At 29.7% G+C, this 18,111-nt stretch overlaps 2 protein-coding genes across 5 annotated transcripts in view; one reads left to right on the forward strand and one right to left on the reverse strand.

Moving 5' to 3' along the window:
* LOC130900911 (actin depolymerising venom protein gelsolin 1-like) overlaps positions 1-18,111 on the forward strand; it is a 42,369-nt gene that overhangs the window by 9,515 nt on the left and 14,743 nt on the right. For 3 of the 4 annotated variants that reach the window (XM_057811906.1, XM_057811872.1, XM_057811895.1), the window contains exons 2-3: positions 469-591; positions 15,317-15,560. In XM_057811906.1, the coding sequence (XP_057667889.1) occupies positions 15,327-15,560 (234 nt within the window). In that variant the 5' untranslated portion in view covers positions 469-591; positions 15,317-15,326. Of the gene's footprint in view, positions 1-468; positions 592-8,863; positions 8,958-15,316; positions 15,561-18,111 lie in introns of those variants that run through there. The other variant, XM_057811884.1, reaches the window with a different exon arrangement.
* LOC130900909 (polynucleotide 5'-hydroxyl-kinase NOL9-like) lies at positions 374-4,200 on the reverse strand. Its single transcript, XM_057811856.1, has 3 exons — positions 2,385-4,200; positions 875-1,318; positions 374-819 (listed from the first exon to the last, which is right to left on the reverse strand). Exons 1-3 carry the CDS (start codon positions 3,782-3,784, stop codon positions 456-458), a joined length of 2,208 nt encoding a protein of 735 aa, XP_057667839.1. The 5' UTR covers positions 3,785-4,200; the 3' UTR covers positions 374-455.

An 18,111-nucleotide genomic window follows, 5' to 3' on the forward strand; every position in this document is an offset into this window, starting at 1 on the left:
CGCAGTCGATATTAAAATCTATAAAACCATCCGTCTTTCCATGGAAAAACAGCTTCAAAAATCGTACGAATGATAAAAATCGATCGTTTTAGGCTGAGGCACACCAAATTGACACACTCACATTTATTTAACCGAGAGAACACACCAATATGTGAAACTTGTAACGAAAATCTAAACGTGAAACACTTTCAAACTGTCAAAAGTACAAAAATCAAAGGCTAATTAACAACTTCCCAAACACCATGATCGCTCTACTGAACAATAATTGTAATACCGCAGACTTAATCAAATATTTAAAAGACACTTAACTGTATCATGAATTATGAACAACTGACATGTCGCTAATAATCTTGTAGTTGAACCGACATTAAATAATAAAAAAATGAAATTTCATGATGAAATTTTAATATTTATTTAACATATAATAAAAAAATATGTCGATAAACATTTTACATTTATTTTTTATAGATTGGTATGTAAGATCGTTTGGTAATTCGTCCTAACGACTCGTATTCCCCGTCCATTACGTAAGGTATACACCCATTAACATCTTTGGAGGTCATGTAAACAGAAGGTGGTAAATACAAACTGGTAAGTACAAGATAAAAAACATTTTTTAATACATCGAACGTTTCCGGGGTTATTAAATATAAAATTTTCGTTTTATTATCGATACCTTTAACAATACCGTAACCGACTATTTCGAAAAATTCATTATTTTGTTTTTGGGTTGACAAAGTGACGAGATTCGCGTTAACGGCAGCCGCAGGTATCTCGTTCCCTTGAGCATCAACGATTTTTATATTCAATAAACTTATTCTAAAATAAAAAAAAGGAAAAATCGATAAAATTAGAATGAAATTTCAATACTTACTTGTAAACAGGAACATTTTCGCTAGTTAAACAATCGGTTTGTTGGTTAATTAGTTTTCCGAAGTAAGACAAAACGCACATATCCCGTACTTGTCTAGGTTCCAGTGACCATCCTCTGATACCATCCGACGACGAGTTTATTTTGAAAGTTTTGAAATCCAACCCTGTGGAATCCCCACCGAATAAACTGCAATGCGTTTGTACACTCCGAGGGTTAATGTCGGTTATAAAATTTTTTTTACCACTGACACTATCGATTTGTACTACGTCGGTTGGTCTGATGAAGGTTATAGCGGACGAAACTATGTTTATCCCTATACCGTGTACAAATCCCATGTAGTTAATCACTATAGGTGCATCTTGTACTACATTTTCCATGAATAGTTTGATGCATTTTATGTAATTTTTCGGGTTATGTCCGATGTTGATGTTGGATAGATACGATCTGGAACATTTTATTAATTTAGATCCAAATTTAGGTAAGTTCGTTTTTTTTGGTTTGAAAATATCCGATTTCAATAATTCTTTTATAACTTTGTTGGTATCATGGAAAAATATATGGGACACATCTTACTTTAAGATTCCATATGATTTTAAATTGTTGTACATATATTTTTTTGTTAATCTACACTAGAAAACGTGCATTTTGCAAAAAAAAATATTTATTTTGTTTTTTATTTCATGACATTCCACTAAAAACTGAGAAATATAAGAAGATTCGTTGTTTATCAATATTTCGGTAAAATTCCACCAAAAATTGAAAACTTATTGAAAATTCAATTTTGTTTCGTGGTTTTCATGATATTCCACCAAAAATTAAGAAACGCTGCTCAAATTTCAGTTTATGTTCGATTTAATGAAATTGTTAGTATGTGATTTATTTTAAGATGTAAAAACATGAAAAATCATCTTTTTTTTTTAAATTTTGTTTGTTTTTTTTCCTATAGATTACTGATGACAGGTCTATTTTTGGAGAATTTGGTTAAAACAGATGACATGAATTGAATTTTCGATAGTTTTTCAGTTTTTCGTGGAATTTTACTTAAATAGTTGTAGTTGTTAATTTGAATTTTTATATATTTCTCGGTTTTTGGTGTAATTTCACTAAAATAATGATAAACACAATTCAAAATATCATTTACTTCTCAATTTTTGGTGGAATATCACTAAAGCTACTATAAAGAGTTGAATTTTTGACAATTTTTGGTGGGATGTCATGGAAACTATGAAAATTAATTGAATTTTTACTAATTCTTTGATTTTTGGTGGATTTCATTAAAATGATAATAAAAACCTATTGAATTATAATTTTTTTTTTTAAATTTTAGGTGGAATTTCACTAAAACTAAGAGAATAAATTCTCAACTTTTGGTGAAATCTCGTTAAAAACTATGAAAATAAGTTAGAATTTCCAATAAATTTCTAGTTTTTGGAATATCATAAAAAACCTAGTATTTTTTTGTAAAACCAAAAAAAACGACATTACAAAGTTACCCAAATTATTAATTTACCTTTCCGGTCGTTGAAGATGGGTATAATTAGGTCCTAGAACAGGTTCTGTAATATTTACAATAGAAATACATCCTGGTAGATTGAATTCCGATTGTCCAGGGTCCAAATCGATGATGTTTATTCTATCAAATCTATTTAAAAGCTTGTTTATAGTATAACGTAAAAACGTACTTTTTCCAACACCTTTACCACCAATTATAAGCAATTTCGTTAGGGTATTTACTGAATCGACGATATTCGCCCATTCAGGGTTGATATTTATAACATTTAACTGTTCTTTAGGATCAAGTATAATTCGGGGTGAAATCAAATTATCTGATTTAGGGAATATCTGTTGAGATATATGGTTTTCTATAAATTCTATATCGTAATATTTTACTTTGGTGCAAATAAAAACTGCAGTAGTCTCCTTAATTTGCATATCTTTGAGATAATTCACTTTTTCCAGTGTTTTTTCAATGTTTTCTATAGTATCATTTGATTTTTCATCCGTAATGTTTGTAATAACTAACAGGGAGGATCCTCGTGGAGAAAATAAGGGAATTTCGCGGTTTTTTGGCAAATTATAACCCAAAATTTCCAAATTTCCATGTAAAACTTTTAATAAACAGAAACCGTAACATGCAATTGAGTGGTTTTCTTCAAGAATCACTATTTTCTTTTCTTCGCTATCACAACATAAAAAATTCGCTTTTGGTGTTTCTTGTACCTTATTTTGTATCATTTCAGGTGATTCGACAATCTCAATCGGTTCATTTAGTAACATTAAATTACTTGTACAAGCCCCATCATTATTTTCTATACAAAAATCAGTAGAATCTTTTTTTTTGTTAGACGTTTTTTTAATCAATTTAGTAGACTTGATAATTTTTTCAATTTTTTTCGCTTTCTTTTTCTCGTTTATCTTTTTACTGTTTATTTTTCCAAGAGTTTCACTAGATTTTGGAAATTCATAATCTATTCCACTCTGTGGTTCTATTAAGGATTCATTAAAACTATGCTCTCTTGAACTACAATATGTATTAAAATCGAAACATTCATCTGAATTAAATTCGGTTTTCGTTGCTTTTCTCCGTTTTTTTGAACTGATTTTAATTTTTTTTTCAGAAACAACGGAATTTCCCGACGTTGAAGGTGATACATTGAAATCTATAATAGTATTTTTTCTGCCTTTTTTTTTCTTTTTAGCACCATGTTTATCAGATACCTCGAACAAATCTTCACTTTCGGTGTTGTTTAACTTTACATTTTTTTTCGATTTACATTTCAAAAAATGACCTCCATAATGTATTCGCTTCTTTTTCGATTTTATTCGTAATTCCTCTTCGTTTGAATCTTTTCTGTAATTCATACGATCGTAAAGCGACTGCCTCACACTATCTAAATAATTTTCATTCATTTGTAAATATTCAAAACTTTTTCATTAAAGTATTAATTTTATTAAACGTTCCACATTATTCTTCTTTTTTTTGTTTATTGTCAAATGTCATTAATCAAAATCAGATTTTATTTGACAACTATCAACACTTACATCAACATTTTCTCATGGAATAGAATATCTTGTGTCACACCTATTTTAAGAACGTTCCAGATTTTTTCCAAAAATTAATTTAAATATTAGTTAAAAGCACATTGAATAAAATAAAATACTATATAGAACTTTCGTTATGTTATGATAAACTGTTGTAGAATAACATAATTAATTAATTATGTGTTAATTATTTAAATTAAATACAGTAACAAAAGTTAAAAAAGGCCTCACATCGTAACGACAGGTGACAATCAACCAATTCCTTAGTCCCCTCACACAACACTGACATATAGGTTTACACTGCTCTATGGAAGTATTACTAGTTGCCTATTACTAAGAAGCTAGATATTTTATCTTACCGCTTTTATTTGTCTCTTACATAATGTATACTTGCTTGCTAAAATAAACATCTTTACAATTAATAAAATAGGATTGAAATATTCATCACAGTCATATGTCAACTCCATCTAAAGCTGTAAAATTTTTTTTATACCATTCAGATACCACTGCCACCTTAAAGAGTTAATCATTTTTAATGAACTTAATGTCTAAACTTGAACGCAACAGTTAAATTTAATGTGGAAAAAACTACTGTTTTAATTTAAGCATAAAACAGATACTAGCTTTCTAATTATTGTATATTGCTTTAAAGCTTATTCGCAGATTGACTAAAACATTGAATATATATATATATATATATATATATATATATATATATATATATATATATCTTCAATTTCTTAGACCTTTTGATATATTAAAGCTTCTAATTGTTCTTGATTTTAGATCACTTCTGTTTTAAAATTAAATTTTCTAATAATTTTTTTATTAATCTTCAAACAATTTTATTTTGATATTATTAAAGCTTGTAAAAATTTTTAATCTCATGGAATTCAATATTCAAATTGACTTTGATAGAAATATTTATTCTGGTTACTATAGGAATTTTTATTAATTTTTGATTGGTTTGATTTTGAATAACGTTGAATGTTTATAGGTTAGATAAGGATGAGTTTTAGTGAATATAAATGACAATAAGTTTTATAGGTTAGGTGAGGTTAGTTGGTTGTTAATGGCGTTGAATTTTCATAGAATTTGTTTTTACAAAAACTAAGAGATATGCATAAATTATACAAGGTTACTTAAATCAGTTTTCTTATTAATGCATTGATTATTTTGGGCAATATATGTTGTTTCTTAAAATGGACGTTTTCTGTAGTTTTCCTGGGTTTTCAAAACTTTGACAGAATCCCAATTCATATTGTGTCCTTCATGATAGACATGAGTCGCTAATGATCATCTATCAGGATATAATCTGCTATCTAGTTCTATCTAATGAAGTTCTATTGATTTCAACATACATTCTTATTGAATCCTCAGTGCAATACATTTCGTATTAGAATTATTTTAAAAGTAATTACTTACACATATTAAGGCAGTTCAGAAAAACTGGATTGGGCTGCCTCATTAGGTAGAACCACATTTGATCAAAATAATTTGAACATATTGGATAATTTATTGTTGGTTCCCAATTATTAATTTTCATATTCTTTATCTACGTCTTTCTTCTTTCTAAATTTTTAGGAACGCTGTAACATTCAAATAATGATAAAATGAAATATATCCAATATAAGATATTTTTAAAAGTAAAAATATACATTATTAGGGAAGTATGGGAACGGCGATTTTAATAAAATAAACTTTTCTTGTGAGTAATTTTGTTTCTCACCAAATTTTACATCTGTCTGCCCTCTATTGGAAATTTAGTATACTATCTGCAACAGTATTACTTTAGAATCCTACAACTTCAATTTTTTGATGTTGTTCGAGAAGAATTTACGTCCGTGCACCCTCTGCAGGAAATTTACATTAATAATAACCGAAACTCAAAGAAAAATTTTATTTTTGACATTAAATCGAACTAAAAGTATTCTCATTCATTATTGTTTTAAGCTAATTTAAAAAAATGTTTTTATTTTTTTAGTTTGATGTGCTTTAAAAGCGTATTTTTCAGTTTTTTCTAAAACTATAGTTTCAAAGAAAGTCGTGTTCAATGAAACCCATAGTTAACACTCATGATTTATTAAGGAAAAAAATAAAAATTAATTATAACTACTTCATAAAAAAGACAAAATTTTAGGTTAGAAATAGCAGCTATTTGTCGAACGCGAAGATGTTCCAATAACTTTATTTTTAAATTCGATTTTATTAAAAGTTGTGGATATTTATGTTTTTAACAAGTTTGCTGAGATAAAACTCAAGTATAATCTCAATATTTTGTTACAGTTTATAAAACAATTACAAACTAGATTAAATGTGCAAAAATATCGCCGTTTCGTTCAATAAATTTCTGAGTATTCTTTAGTACTCGTTGCGTAGCTTTTAACACGGTTCTGCCGTCGATGGATGCTATAATGATACTATCTGATATTATCTTGAAGTTCGGCCAGATTCGTATATCTTCTTTATAGATCTCGTTCTTGACATAACCCCAAAAGTAAAAGTCTAGCGGAATTATGTCAGGAGATCTAGGAGGCCAACGTGAAGGACCATTTGTAGCAATCCACCTATCTTGGAAAAGTCTTTCCAACAATGTTCTGACTTCGCGTACCTGAAGGGGAGGAGCTTCATCTTGTTGAAAATAAATTTGGTTACGTGCTTCTAAATTGAGATCATCCAAATATACTTCCAGTACCTCTGATAGTATATCAACGTATCTCCTGCCTGTCAAAGTACCTTCATAAAAAACTGGCCCAACTATTTTGCTGCCAATTAAACCACACCATATATTAATACTGAATTGTCTTTGCGGATTTCTTGGATGAGCAATAAATAAATTTTCTCGATACCAGTAGTGCATATTCTTACGATTAAACATACCCCTATTTTAAATTTTAAATTTTAAAAAATTCTGCTTACACATTTTTACAAACCATTGAGAAAAGATCAATCTTCTTTCATTATCACCGGGTAGTAATGTTTGCATTGGTCGGTACTTGTAGGTCACAATCTTAAATTTTGTGAGAATTGTCCAAATTGTAGATAAACCTAAACCGCTATCCCTTGCCAAATATCTGGTTGAACCATTTTTGTAGGCTTCAAAATATGCCAATACATTTACTTCTACTTGTTCACTTATTATGAATTGTTTGTTAGCTCTCACCTTTACAAAAACAAATTCGTTATTTCTGAATTTTCTATACAACTTAAGAAAATATCTTCTGTCTGGCTGATCACATTCGGGATAACTTTTGACCATATCGTTCCAATGCTTGAAAACTATTTTTTCTACACATATTCTACATATTTAACATATCGCATTTATCTAAATGCGTAAACAACATTTTATAAACTTATAGTTTTAAATCTTAATCCACATAGACTGATACAAATTACATGTTTGTTGACAGCAGTGTAATCTTACCTACCAGGCTCAAATTTATCTCCTACATAATCAATAGAATATTGATAAATTTCCAGTGTCTTCCTCAAACATTCATGGATCTTTGATATGAGATAAAGAAATCATGGAATGAGACACCCACAATGATACTGATTACCTGATCATAAATATGCACATTATGGAAAGTGTAAGAAATGGAGTATAGCTTGAACCCATTTTATTTAAAGACTATGATCAGAAACTAACATGAATGAAGGGAAATTTGAATCATTCACAAATTACGAATTCTGTGATACGTTTGCCGAATATTACCGAAATAAAATAATGTTTGCTAGGTGGTCGAGCTTTGAATACAGATTGAATACAGAACTTGTATTTTTAAATAAAGAGAAAAATACTTGGTCTTTCAGACGTATGAGATTAAAATAAACTGTAGATACATAGATATCACTCTGAGTCGAAAAAACTTGCACATTCATATATCTGCCAAAAATCTCACATCAAAAAACAACAATGATAAACAGTTTTCTGTATCAAACAAAAATTACTATGTAAATGTGTTTTCGCAACAAAAAATTAAAAATAGACTGATTTATGTTGAGAACAACTGATACATTATTCCATTGCTGTTGTCAAGAATTAATATAATGAAGCTCTGAATCCATTGGTTGAAGGAAATAAACTACAAGACTGATAAATGTTCAATACACTAGGATTCTAAGTAATATTTTTATACCAAAAACTTAAATTTTCAAAAATATCTTTGTTGTTAAATGACTTAGAGGATAGTAATTCCATCTTCTTATAGTATAACTATAGTATAAGTATTGTAAGAGTAGACAGAAATCATTAAATTACAAGTTTTTCTTTTCACACTCCAAAAATTAGAGGTCATCTTTACACACCACATTTTAGAGATGATATCCATGAAGGAGATTAACTAGGGACATTTCGTTGTAAGAAAGATCAAAGATCAAAATTTTATATGGGAGATCATCACCGAGTTGAAAAAACTTTATATATTGCATCGGCATCTATATTTTTGTAGAAATGCTTGGCAGCGCCATCTGTGTTCAGATATTTCAATTTCAAATTTTATATCATAGTAAAAATGTTTTGCCTTGTTATATATTGGTCACAACTCGTCACTTGTACTTGTTCCAGAAGTTTGGGTTGAATATGAGTGTTACAGGACTAGTGTGTTCAAATGTCTTAATATTCATGAAATTGATGGAGAATGCATTTATGCAGAAATTATTTTTTGGCATTACAAATTGTTCAAATAATTCTAATTTAATTCCAAGATATTATCAATATAACATTCAGTTTATTTCAAGGAAGCACAGGAAAATTATTCTAGATTTATTCTGTAATTAATTGATTCAAATTCACAGAATTTCATTAATTTACGAAAGTTATTCTGGTAAGTAAATGTTGGTTGTTACTGACATGTTTAAACGGAATACTATCAAATTATCTCTATTCAAAACAATGTTTTCTCAAGAAACCTACACTAATCTAATTGATATGATGACCTCCTATATATAGAGGTCAATGCTATATAATACTAGGTTTATGTTCTATTCATATTCAGTACCTAAGTAGAGGAGAGTAACAGGTGTTTAATATAAAACTTTTGTAAGTAATTTTTATTTTTACGTTATTCTTTTTAATAATACACATACTTCGTACATATCTTATTAGAATTGTTACAAGTAACAGGTACTCAGTCTGCAAACGGATTAACAAGTAATTGAAATATTTGTTGTAAATTGTGAATATGTTGTACAAACAATTGAAAATTTCTTATTTTCTAATATAAATATATAGAATTAATATAGTTTATTTATTGTATAATACTTATATCTATTGATCCATGACCATAACAAATTTAGATTGAGTAATGAGTACCTATTCGATGTTTTGCCTTTCACTTTTACATATTTCCAAAAAGTATGAAATAATATGCATATTCAAAAAGTGGTATTCAATAAATCTATTGGTTAGAATAATAATTTCTTGAAATCTGCTCAAGGCATGTTATGTTTTAATAATTACCAGTGTTTTGCACGAATCACAAAAAATGTAAGAAGATAGGTTATTCGATTATAATTATTAAGGATCAGATCGTGAAAATTCTACCCAGTCTCTTCGTCAGCGTTCTATAGGGTTCTATATTCACAGAACAGCAGGACAGTGGATTTTAAAAAAAGAAGAAATTTCATTCATATTGAATTCAGTTACTACAGGAACTGAAACATATGGATTCTACCAGTAGACTAAGTTTCATGAATGAAATGTTTGACCAATTTATTTCGTTTAACAACGTGTTATTCACTGATCAGACTCACTTCCACATAAACGGCAATGACAACAGGCAAAATTGTCGTTACTGGAGTAGCAGAAAACCATGAAGCAAACATGAAAGGCTCTTGAATAGCTGTAAAGTCACAGTTATATCATCGCATGGCATCATAGGCTCATAATTTTTTGAGAACGAACATTGTCGCTCGGTTACTATTACTTTGGAGTGGTTTGTGGTAATGATCGAGGACTTTTTTACACCAAAGTTACAGACTTTTCCAGGCTTCTATACCCGCACCTGGTTTTAATAGGATGGCGTAAATACTTATACCATACACTGCCATGTCCGTCAACTTTTTCCTAACAAAGTGAAGTCAAAGAGGAAACCGCCATGAAGTTAAGACCTATGTTCAATAAACTTTTTCTTAAGAGGCTACCTTTAGATTATAGTTTATGAAATGAATTGGCGATCAATTGATGAACTGAATGAAAATATTCTACAAGAAATGTCAAACCTTACATATCTTATTTGCCGCGCACTGATGGGAAATTTTAGTCACCTTCATAAGTATGCCAAGAACGAAATAGAGCTCATTTGTATTGAGTGATTTTTCAAAAGTAATTCCCCTTTTACATAGATAACCATAAAATAAAAAATATTTCATACAGTACATAGTTTTATTCTTATTTATTTCGGAAGACTTCTGGTTTCCAAGTACTGAAACATAATTGATAGCAGTATCAAATTCTAGAATATGATTTTCAAATTTCGATAATTTTTTAACAATATTTCTTTTTCAGCTTCTTATGACTGATGTGTTAACATTGTTATTATGTAAATTTACTTGAGCAGTTATTTTGCGTTTTATTAGACGTATTGTTTATAAAAGTGTAGGTAATAAAAGTAGAAAACGAGTAGAAAATTTCTAAAATTATAATTTCAACGATTAAATCTTATATCATCATGTTGAGATATCTCACAAATATCATTTTTACCTGAAATTTGTACGCCAGTGGACTTTAGATCATATTAAAGAATTCCGTTATTTATAGTTAGTTTCGACATTTTATTTTACTAAAAATAAATCATCTTAAAAATTCATAAATTGCTGTTGTGATATAGCGTAACATTTTTGGTTTTCATATATCAATTAGCACATTTTTCAATACAATTGACGTAGTTATTTTCAAAATTTTGTCTCCGATAGTAAAAGAGCATCACTTAAAATTGAATCTAATTTTTACCAAGTAACTATTTATATTCTCAGTATTATGTTTTTGGAATGTTAATGAAGGACCGTCGATAAAGAGAAGACAATACATTATATTATAGTTTGAGCTTATAAATGCTAGAAACTGTCAAATTATTTATTTAAAAGGTAATTATGTACTGGAAATTTATCAATGAAAAATTCTACACAATATTTTATTATTGTCTGCGTCAATTTTACACAATTGATCCAACGGTGCTCCCACGATTCGAAACCTTGGTAATTGCCTGAAGTTTACACTCTTAGAACCAGGGTTACAGCTTCCTTGACTGCCTCTACTCCACCATCATAAGTTGTTTTGGGGTGTGATTTCATCTTAGAAAATAAAAAGTCATAGGGGACAATATCGGTAAAATAGGTTTGATGCGACATTGTAGGAATGCTTTTTTGCCAAAGACGTTGATTGTTGGAGAAAAATATTCTATTCTACCTAACATATGCCCATTATATCATGAAATAACTTCGTATTGAATGAAATTACAATTGTTTTCTCTTTTGCATATAGGGCGGACTGAAAATAGAACCTTCCACTTTCTTCCTTCCTTCAACTGAAATATCCTATATATCGGTACGGATAGAATGAGTGCGCACAAATGTTTTACTTGTTAATATTCTATCAGACTGAAATTGAACTCAGAACAAACTATGATCCTCTCTCGTACGCTGATTACTATAATTCTCCATCCCCAAACATAAAAGGTGAAGCAAAATGGGTGGAACACTGGATCTGTGATTTAATGACTTTCATGAAAAACTATCTTCTTTACTATCTAACAATTGTATATTTTCTGTTTATGTTACATTTTTTGAGATATGATGTCATCGGTAATATTTCAAATACATCACCCTATATGCATAATTTTTATGAGTAGATATAATGTTGCTGAATTTTGAATTATGGTTCAACAACATAAAGTTCAGTACTAATATTAATATCCCAAGTAATCATTGCAGTATGCCAAAAAATTTTCATTCATTTTGACGTTTGTGTCAAATGACATTTATTTCCAATGTGTTGTTGTAAACACGTACATTCTAATAATACAATTAAGTGAAACTTCAGTTTGTTTCAATTGTTTCATGACATTCGATGTTATAAGATATTTGAAATTAATGCACTATTAGCTAATTATGTCAGAAGAGGAAGGATGACTATTTATGGTTGCTTATTTTAGAGATACAAAGAGATCAATATAAAAAGCCGCCAATTTGTTTAATAATGCATATGTTAATAGAATTTCTCATATTTCCCAGTCTACAGTGTCTAGAAATTTGTTGAAACTCAATGAAATGGCAGTGTAAAGATACTCCCGGTTGTTAATGAAATAAACAGCCAAAAATGAAGATATGAATTCAGTGTAATTATAAATGTACTGGATTAACCTGAACATTCAATATCAAAACATATAAAAAATTACGATATTATTGAGAGATCTTTAACAAGGATACTTAAACAAATAAATTTTATTCTTATAGCGTAATTACACCGAGCACTAAATGGAGATGATCCTGCTCAACGATTTGTTTTGCGAAGCATTTATGAATAATTCTTTTATGAACAACATTCTGTTTTTTGATTAAGCAACGTTATGCTTGAACGGATTTGTAAATAGTCGTAATTACGAGTATTGGTCGGATAACAATTCGCATTAGATGGAAGGTCATACTTAGTATCCACAAAACCTGAACGTGTGGTGTAAAATAGTTTAGAATAATAACTGGACCTTTTTTTATGAGAGAGATATTAAATGGTGATATATATTACATCACTCAATAAGTCGTGTGTCTAATGCATAGATGGCGCTGTCATTATCAAATCCATATGACGTTTATGGAGTACCAACTTTCAAAAGACTATGTGTAAAATTTCATGACATTTCGATTATTCAGAAAAAAGTTCTTGATGAAAATAAATACTGTACAATTTTCTAAATGACATTTAAAATGTAATCCGAACTCTGCTCTATCGAAAAGAACCATTTGTTATTGGTTTACTGAATTTAAACGTGGTCGGACACCGAAGATGGTGAACATTCTGGTCGTCCAATTGAGGTGGTTACTTCAGAAAACATCAAAAAAGTTCACAAACTGGCTATATCTAACCGTAAATTGAAATTGCGGATGCCATAAAGATATTTGAAGGCAGTGTGTTTACAATTATGAATGAACATTGGACCATGAAAAAGCTTTTTTCATAATGGATGCCGCGCTTACTCACAGTCGATCAAAAACAACATGTTGATGAATAAGTGGCCATGTTTATACGTAACAAATCAGATTTTTGGCGTCGATATGTGACAATGGATGAAACATGGATCTATCACTTCACTTCGGAATCAAAATGATCATCATCTGAGTGAACTGCAACCGGTGAACCACGCCCGAAGCGTCATAAGGCATAACAGTCAGAAGAGAAGGTTATGGCTTCAGTATTTTGGGATGCGTATGAAATATTGTTCCTCGGCCATCTCCAAATGGGAAATCAAATCAATCAAGAGCAAATACTACATAGAATTGTTGGATCGCTTGAATGCAAGAATCAAGGAAAAACGGTCTTATATGTCGGAGAAAAAACCACTGTTGCACCAAGAAAATGCACCGACTCACAATTCGATGACAACGATAGTTAAATTGAACAAATTACACTTCGAATTGCTTCCTCATTCACCGTAGTCCAGATCTGGGCTCCAGTGACTACTGGCTATTCGCTTATCTCAAAACATTCTCGCCGGTAAGAAATTTAGCTCAAATGAAGAAGCACTTGCTAAAATTGAAGCCTATTTTAAGGCAAAAGACAAATCCTTCTACAAGCACAAGTTGAAATGACTTATTAAATCTAAAATCACAAAGAAGCTAGAAAGCAAAGTTACCAAATGGTTATTTGGTAATTTATACTCAGATGACGGTGAGCGTTATGACAATGCAATGAAACTTTCACAGGAAAATCAAAAGCATTTTACAGATGAATTAAATTCACAAACCTCTTTGTTTGAGAAATTAATTGACTATTATAATCAATCACAGACAACACTTTGGCAAAACCAACAAAACCTACACAACAATCTAGGAAAGTTTCAAGCGTCCATTCTAAACCAAATCGATTCGTTAAGTAGATTCATTACATTTCAATAAGTCAAAATAATCTTGATTGCCAAAATATAATATCATTTATAGATAATATTGAAAACGCTATCCTATTTTCAAAGTTAAATACTCTTCATAGTTCTATAATACCAAGTCACGAGCTTTTAAGTTTGATTAAACATTTGAATCAAATATCAAATTTCTGAACTCAATAATATCTTAACATATTATACATTTTTTGGAACCCAAGTGACCTTTTCCAGCTCTAAATTAATTTTCGCAATCCATGTCCATATCCTAAAACCAAAAAAATTTTACGCCTGTTATCCAAAAGAATATTGTGTTCACTCTCACTTACCTCTACTTGGCAGTTAATTATGAAGAAACCCGTTTGGAGAAAGAATAATGTCCAAAGGTGGAGTATATCCACTACTGTGTTCAAGAATTCCTACCTGCCGACAATTGCACGCTGCAACTGTTGAACGGACAATCGCAAACTGGATGTTACGCGAATGAAATAGATAACCAAAATCCAATCATCGATCAAATTACAAACAACGAACTAATAATAATTCCTGTAGAATCCCAAGATGTTGTATCGGAGTGTTTTAACTCGCATAATATTTCAAGTTCAATCGCCTTCGTTGATAATTATTCCAGAAAATTGCAAATCATCAATTAATAAATTAAAATATTCATTCACGAAAGAAATTCAAAAAGAAAAATCTCTAATTTTAGGGAAATTGGACAAAGAAGTATTCGTTTTTCAAAAAAAAACTATCAAGCATCAAACCTAGTGGAAATAAAACTCGACAATCTATACGAAATTAACTATAAAATATATTATCATACTTAGAACTGACACCTTTATGTTAGCTTTTAAAAAACATTTTTTCAGTTTCTGTCTAACCCTTATAGTAAGACTACCTCTATTGTAATTAAAATATAAATTTCTCTTTAAAAAGGAATTTCAATTTTTCAAATCTCAGAACAAACATTTTAATTTTACACTCATTCGAAGTAAAAAAAATGTTAAAAACTGTCGATAGACATTAGAAAGGTAATGTTTGAAATAAAAATTGAAATATTGATTAAGCTATAAGTTTGATCGTAAATGAAGCGTTTTAAATAGCAGAGTATCGATAACAGCATCAACTATAAGAATTTTATTATTTTTCCGAATTTTTAAATATCTAATCCCAATCAATATAAAATTGGAAGCTAAACGAAAATAGTTTTTAATATTATGACAAATATAATATTACTGCCATAAAATATAGGTAACATCTTTACATGATACTCAATATCAAACATTTGTTCCCCTATTTATTGTTACAGATATCCACGCATGCCCAAAATGTTGAAATTGGGTGCGATTTGTAGCGGTGTATTTCTGTGTATCGCGTTTTTAGTTTATCTACAAGGTTGTGACTGTGCAACAACAAATAGAAGACAGCAGTTCTCACAGCCAACCGGATTCACTAACAGACCTAATCAACAGACCGGCAAAAAAGTGAAATTGATGGACCCCGCTTTTGAAAATGCCGGCCAACAAGCTGGCCTTGAAATCTGGAGAATCGAGGTGAGTTTCAACTAGAGCACCTCGCGACTTAATATATTATGTGATTCTCAAATTTATGAATTAACTGTATTGTTATATGAGTGAGTCATTGTTGAAACTCAAAGGATTTATCTAGTTATGTATTTTTGTATGTAAATAACGTAAATTGTATTCAAAAATTAGGAGTTTATAGATTTGCTATATGTTCTATTATGTGATTTGAATTAGCATATTTGTTGACTGTATAAATGTAATGTTAAAATAAAAATTCGATATCTTTAATAATAATAATATACAGAGATCAACACATTCAAATATGTCATAAATCATAATAATCATAAAAGGTTGAATGGGATGCTCATTTTGTTCGTTATACAGTGTTTTCCAATTCAATTTTCAAATAAATAACAAAAAACCGAAATATTTGGATTATAGTAAGTATATGTCTATACATTAAAATTCCTAAATATTATTTTTTGAAAGTTTCAATATTTTTATGAAATGAAGGTAACATTACATTCAAAAATTATAGATGGTATCATACTACATTGCATACTATAAATATTCCATTAGAATATGTGAGGCGCACGTCATGTCTAAGGGGAATTTTGTTTTTTCTTTTCTAATAGGGAATAATTATGATGTTGATATCTGTGTGTACTCCGTAAAGATATGCTACAATGCTCCTACCAGGTAATACCTACGCACTTTTAAAGGGAAACTTTTTGTCTAATCCGCAGTTGTAATTCCTTCAGACGTAATTTTATTAATTAATTAGTACTGTGGCGTGGCTAGATTATATACTCGGCTAGGTGTAATGGTGGGTCCACACGATACAGACTTCCATAAAATTCTATAGAATTTAGTCTGTGTAAAGTAGTCAGTACAGACAAATGTCGGTGCGCAAGATTTTATCATCAAAGATCCATAAAATATTTTATTTGACTATTGTTTGAAATTTTATTACTAAATAAAAATCCACAACTCTCTGATTAAATTTAATGTACATAACCACAGAGATCTATCGGAATTGGAGTATCTTTCTGCAACCGTGATTTTTATTAGATCCAAAAAATTATTTAATAATCAATAAAATATTGGAAAATATTTTATTTGACTAGGTAATGAAAAGTCTGTAGATATTCTGTCCAGATGTTTGGGTAAATTTTTTTACTCCGACTTCATAGTCTGTACAGATATCTGTACAAACAAAAGTCTGTATCATGTGGACCCACCATTAGGGGAGGTGTGACCTCCTCATCGGCTTTGTAATTAAAAATGCCTTGCGATTCACCCATTATTCATTGATCTGTCTTTACCGCAACCTGATAACTTTTGTCATTTCAAAAAAGGCTTTTTTTAGTTCTGATGACTATTGATAATTTTGAAAAGAAATTAAGTAATTTGAATTGTCTTTTCCTTTAATAAAATAAATCCAGCATAATTATATTCACTAGTTAATATTGGAATAAAACTGATTAATTTTATTTACAAAATAAAAAAATCTTTGGTTATAAACCAAACAAAAATTGGATTTGTACAGGCCTTCATGCTATTGTAACTTGACGATTTCAATAGAAACCAGGTATAAAATAATAGTTTCCATAATACCATTACAAGAATATCATTATATCAAAAGAAATTTATGTATCGTATTAACCTAAATATAAAGCAATGTTTCTCAGGAAGTGACTGTTATCATTTGGAAGATAAAAGGCATTTATCAGTATATTATGTTTGATTATTCGTGGGATTATGGTTGTGGTATTATAATACAAATATAGTTTTACTAACATTTGACAATATGAATATATTTGAAAACTAAGTTGCAGTTAAGTTAAAATTTCTGAAATCGTTGGTGATATTCATACTGTACACATTGTTTACACTACCACTACACCGACACTCACAATCACACTTTTTGACGCTCGTTTCGATATTCAGGTTATCATCTTCAGAGAATGCAGATAAACTAAAACCTATCAACTTGACCTAACTATTTATACTAAATTTTTCTACAAATGAATTTCCTGCCGCAAAAAACCAATTACAGCGGGATAAACCACATCGGCTCGAAATTTCACATTCATTTCTCAACTAGTAAACTATAGAGTGTACTCTAAGGATTAGGCCCTTTGTCCTTATTTTAATTAATCAGCGTACATTTTACAATCTCAATGCTTTCAAATATATCCAATTTATTGTTGGATACATTTTTTAACAATTTCACATTATTTATATTTCTTCCATGATTATGACTGACAACGTGCTCGGTAATACTATATTTTCGATCCGTCCGTACTTTAAATGAGCTACGTGCCCTTCAGATTTAACATCAACCGACTTCTTAGCCTGCCAACATACTTTTTGCCACCATGATCACAGCTAACTTTATACATACCACTCTTTTCCAAGTCTGGTATGTTATCATTGGGCTTACCCAACATTTGTTTTAATGTATTGCAGTATTTATCAAACAATTTCAACCCCATTGTGATAAAAATACTTTCTAATACCATCTATCTACAATTTTCTTATCATAATCCTCAAGTACAGCCGCATCCTCAATAAA

Source organism: Diorhabda carinulata, chromosome 1, assembly GCF_026250575.1.
Source record: "Diorhabda carinulata isolate Delta chromosome 1, icDioCari1.1, whole genome shotgun sequence".
Lineage (NCBI taxonomy): Eukaryota > Metazoa > Arthropoda > Insecta > Coleoptera > Chrysomelidae > Diorhabda > Diorhabda carinulata.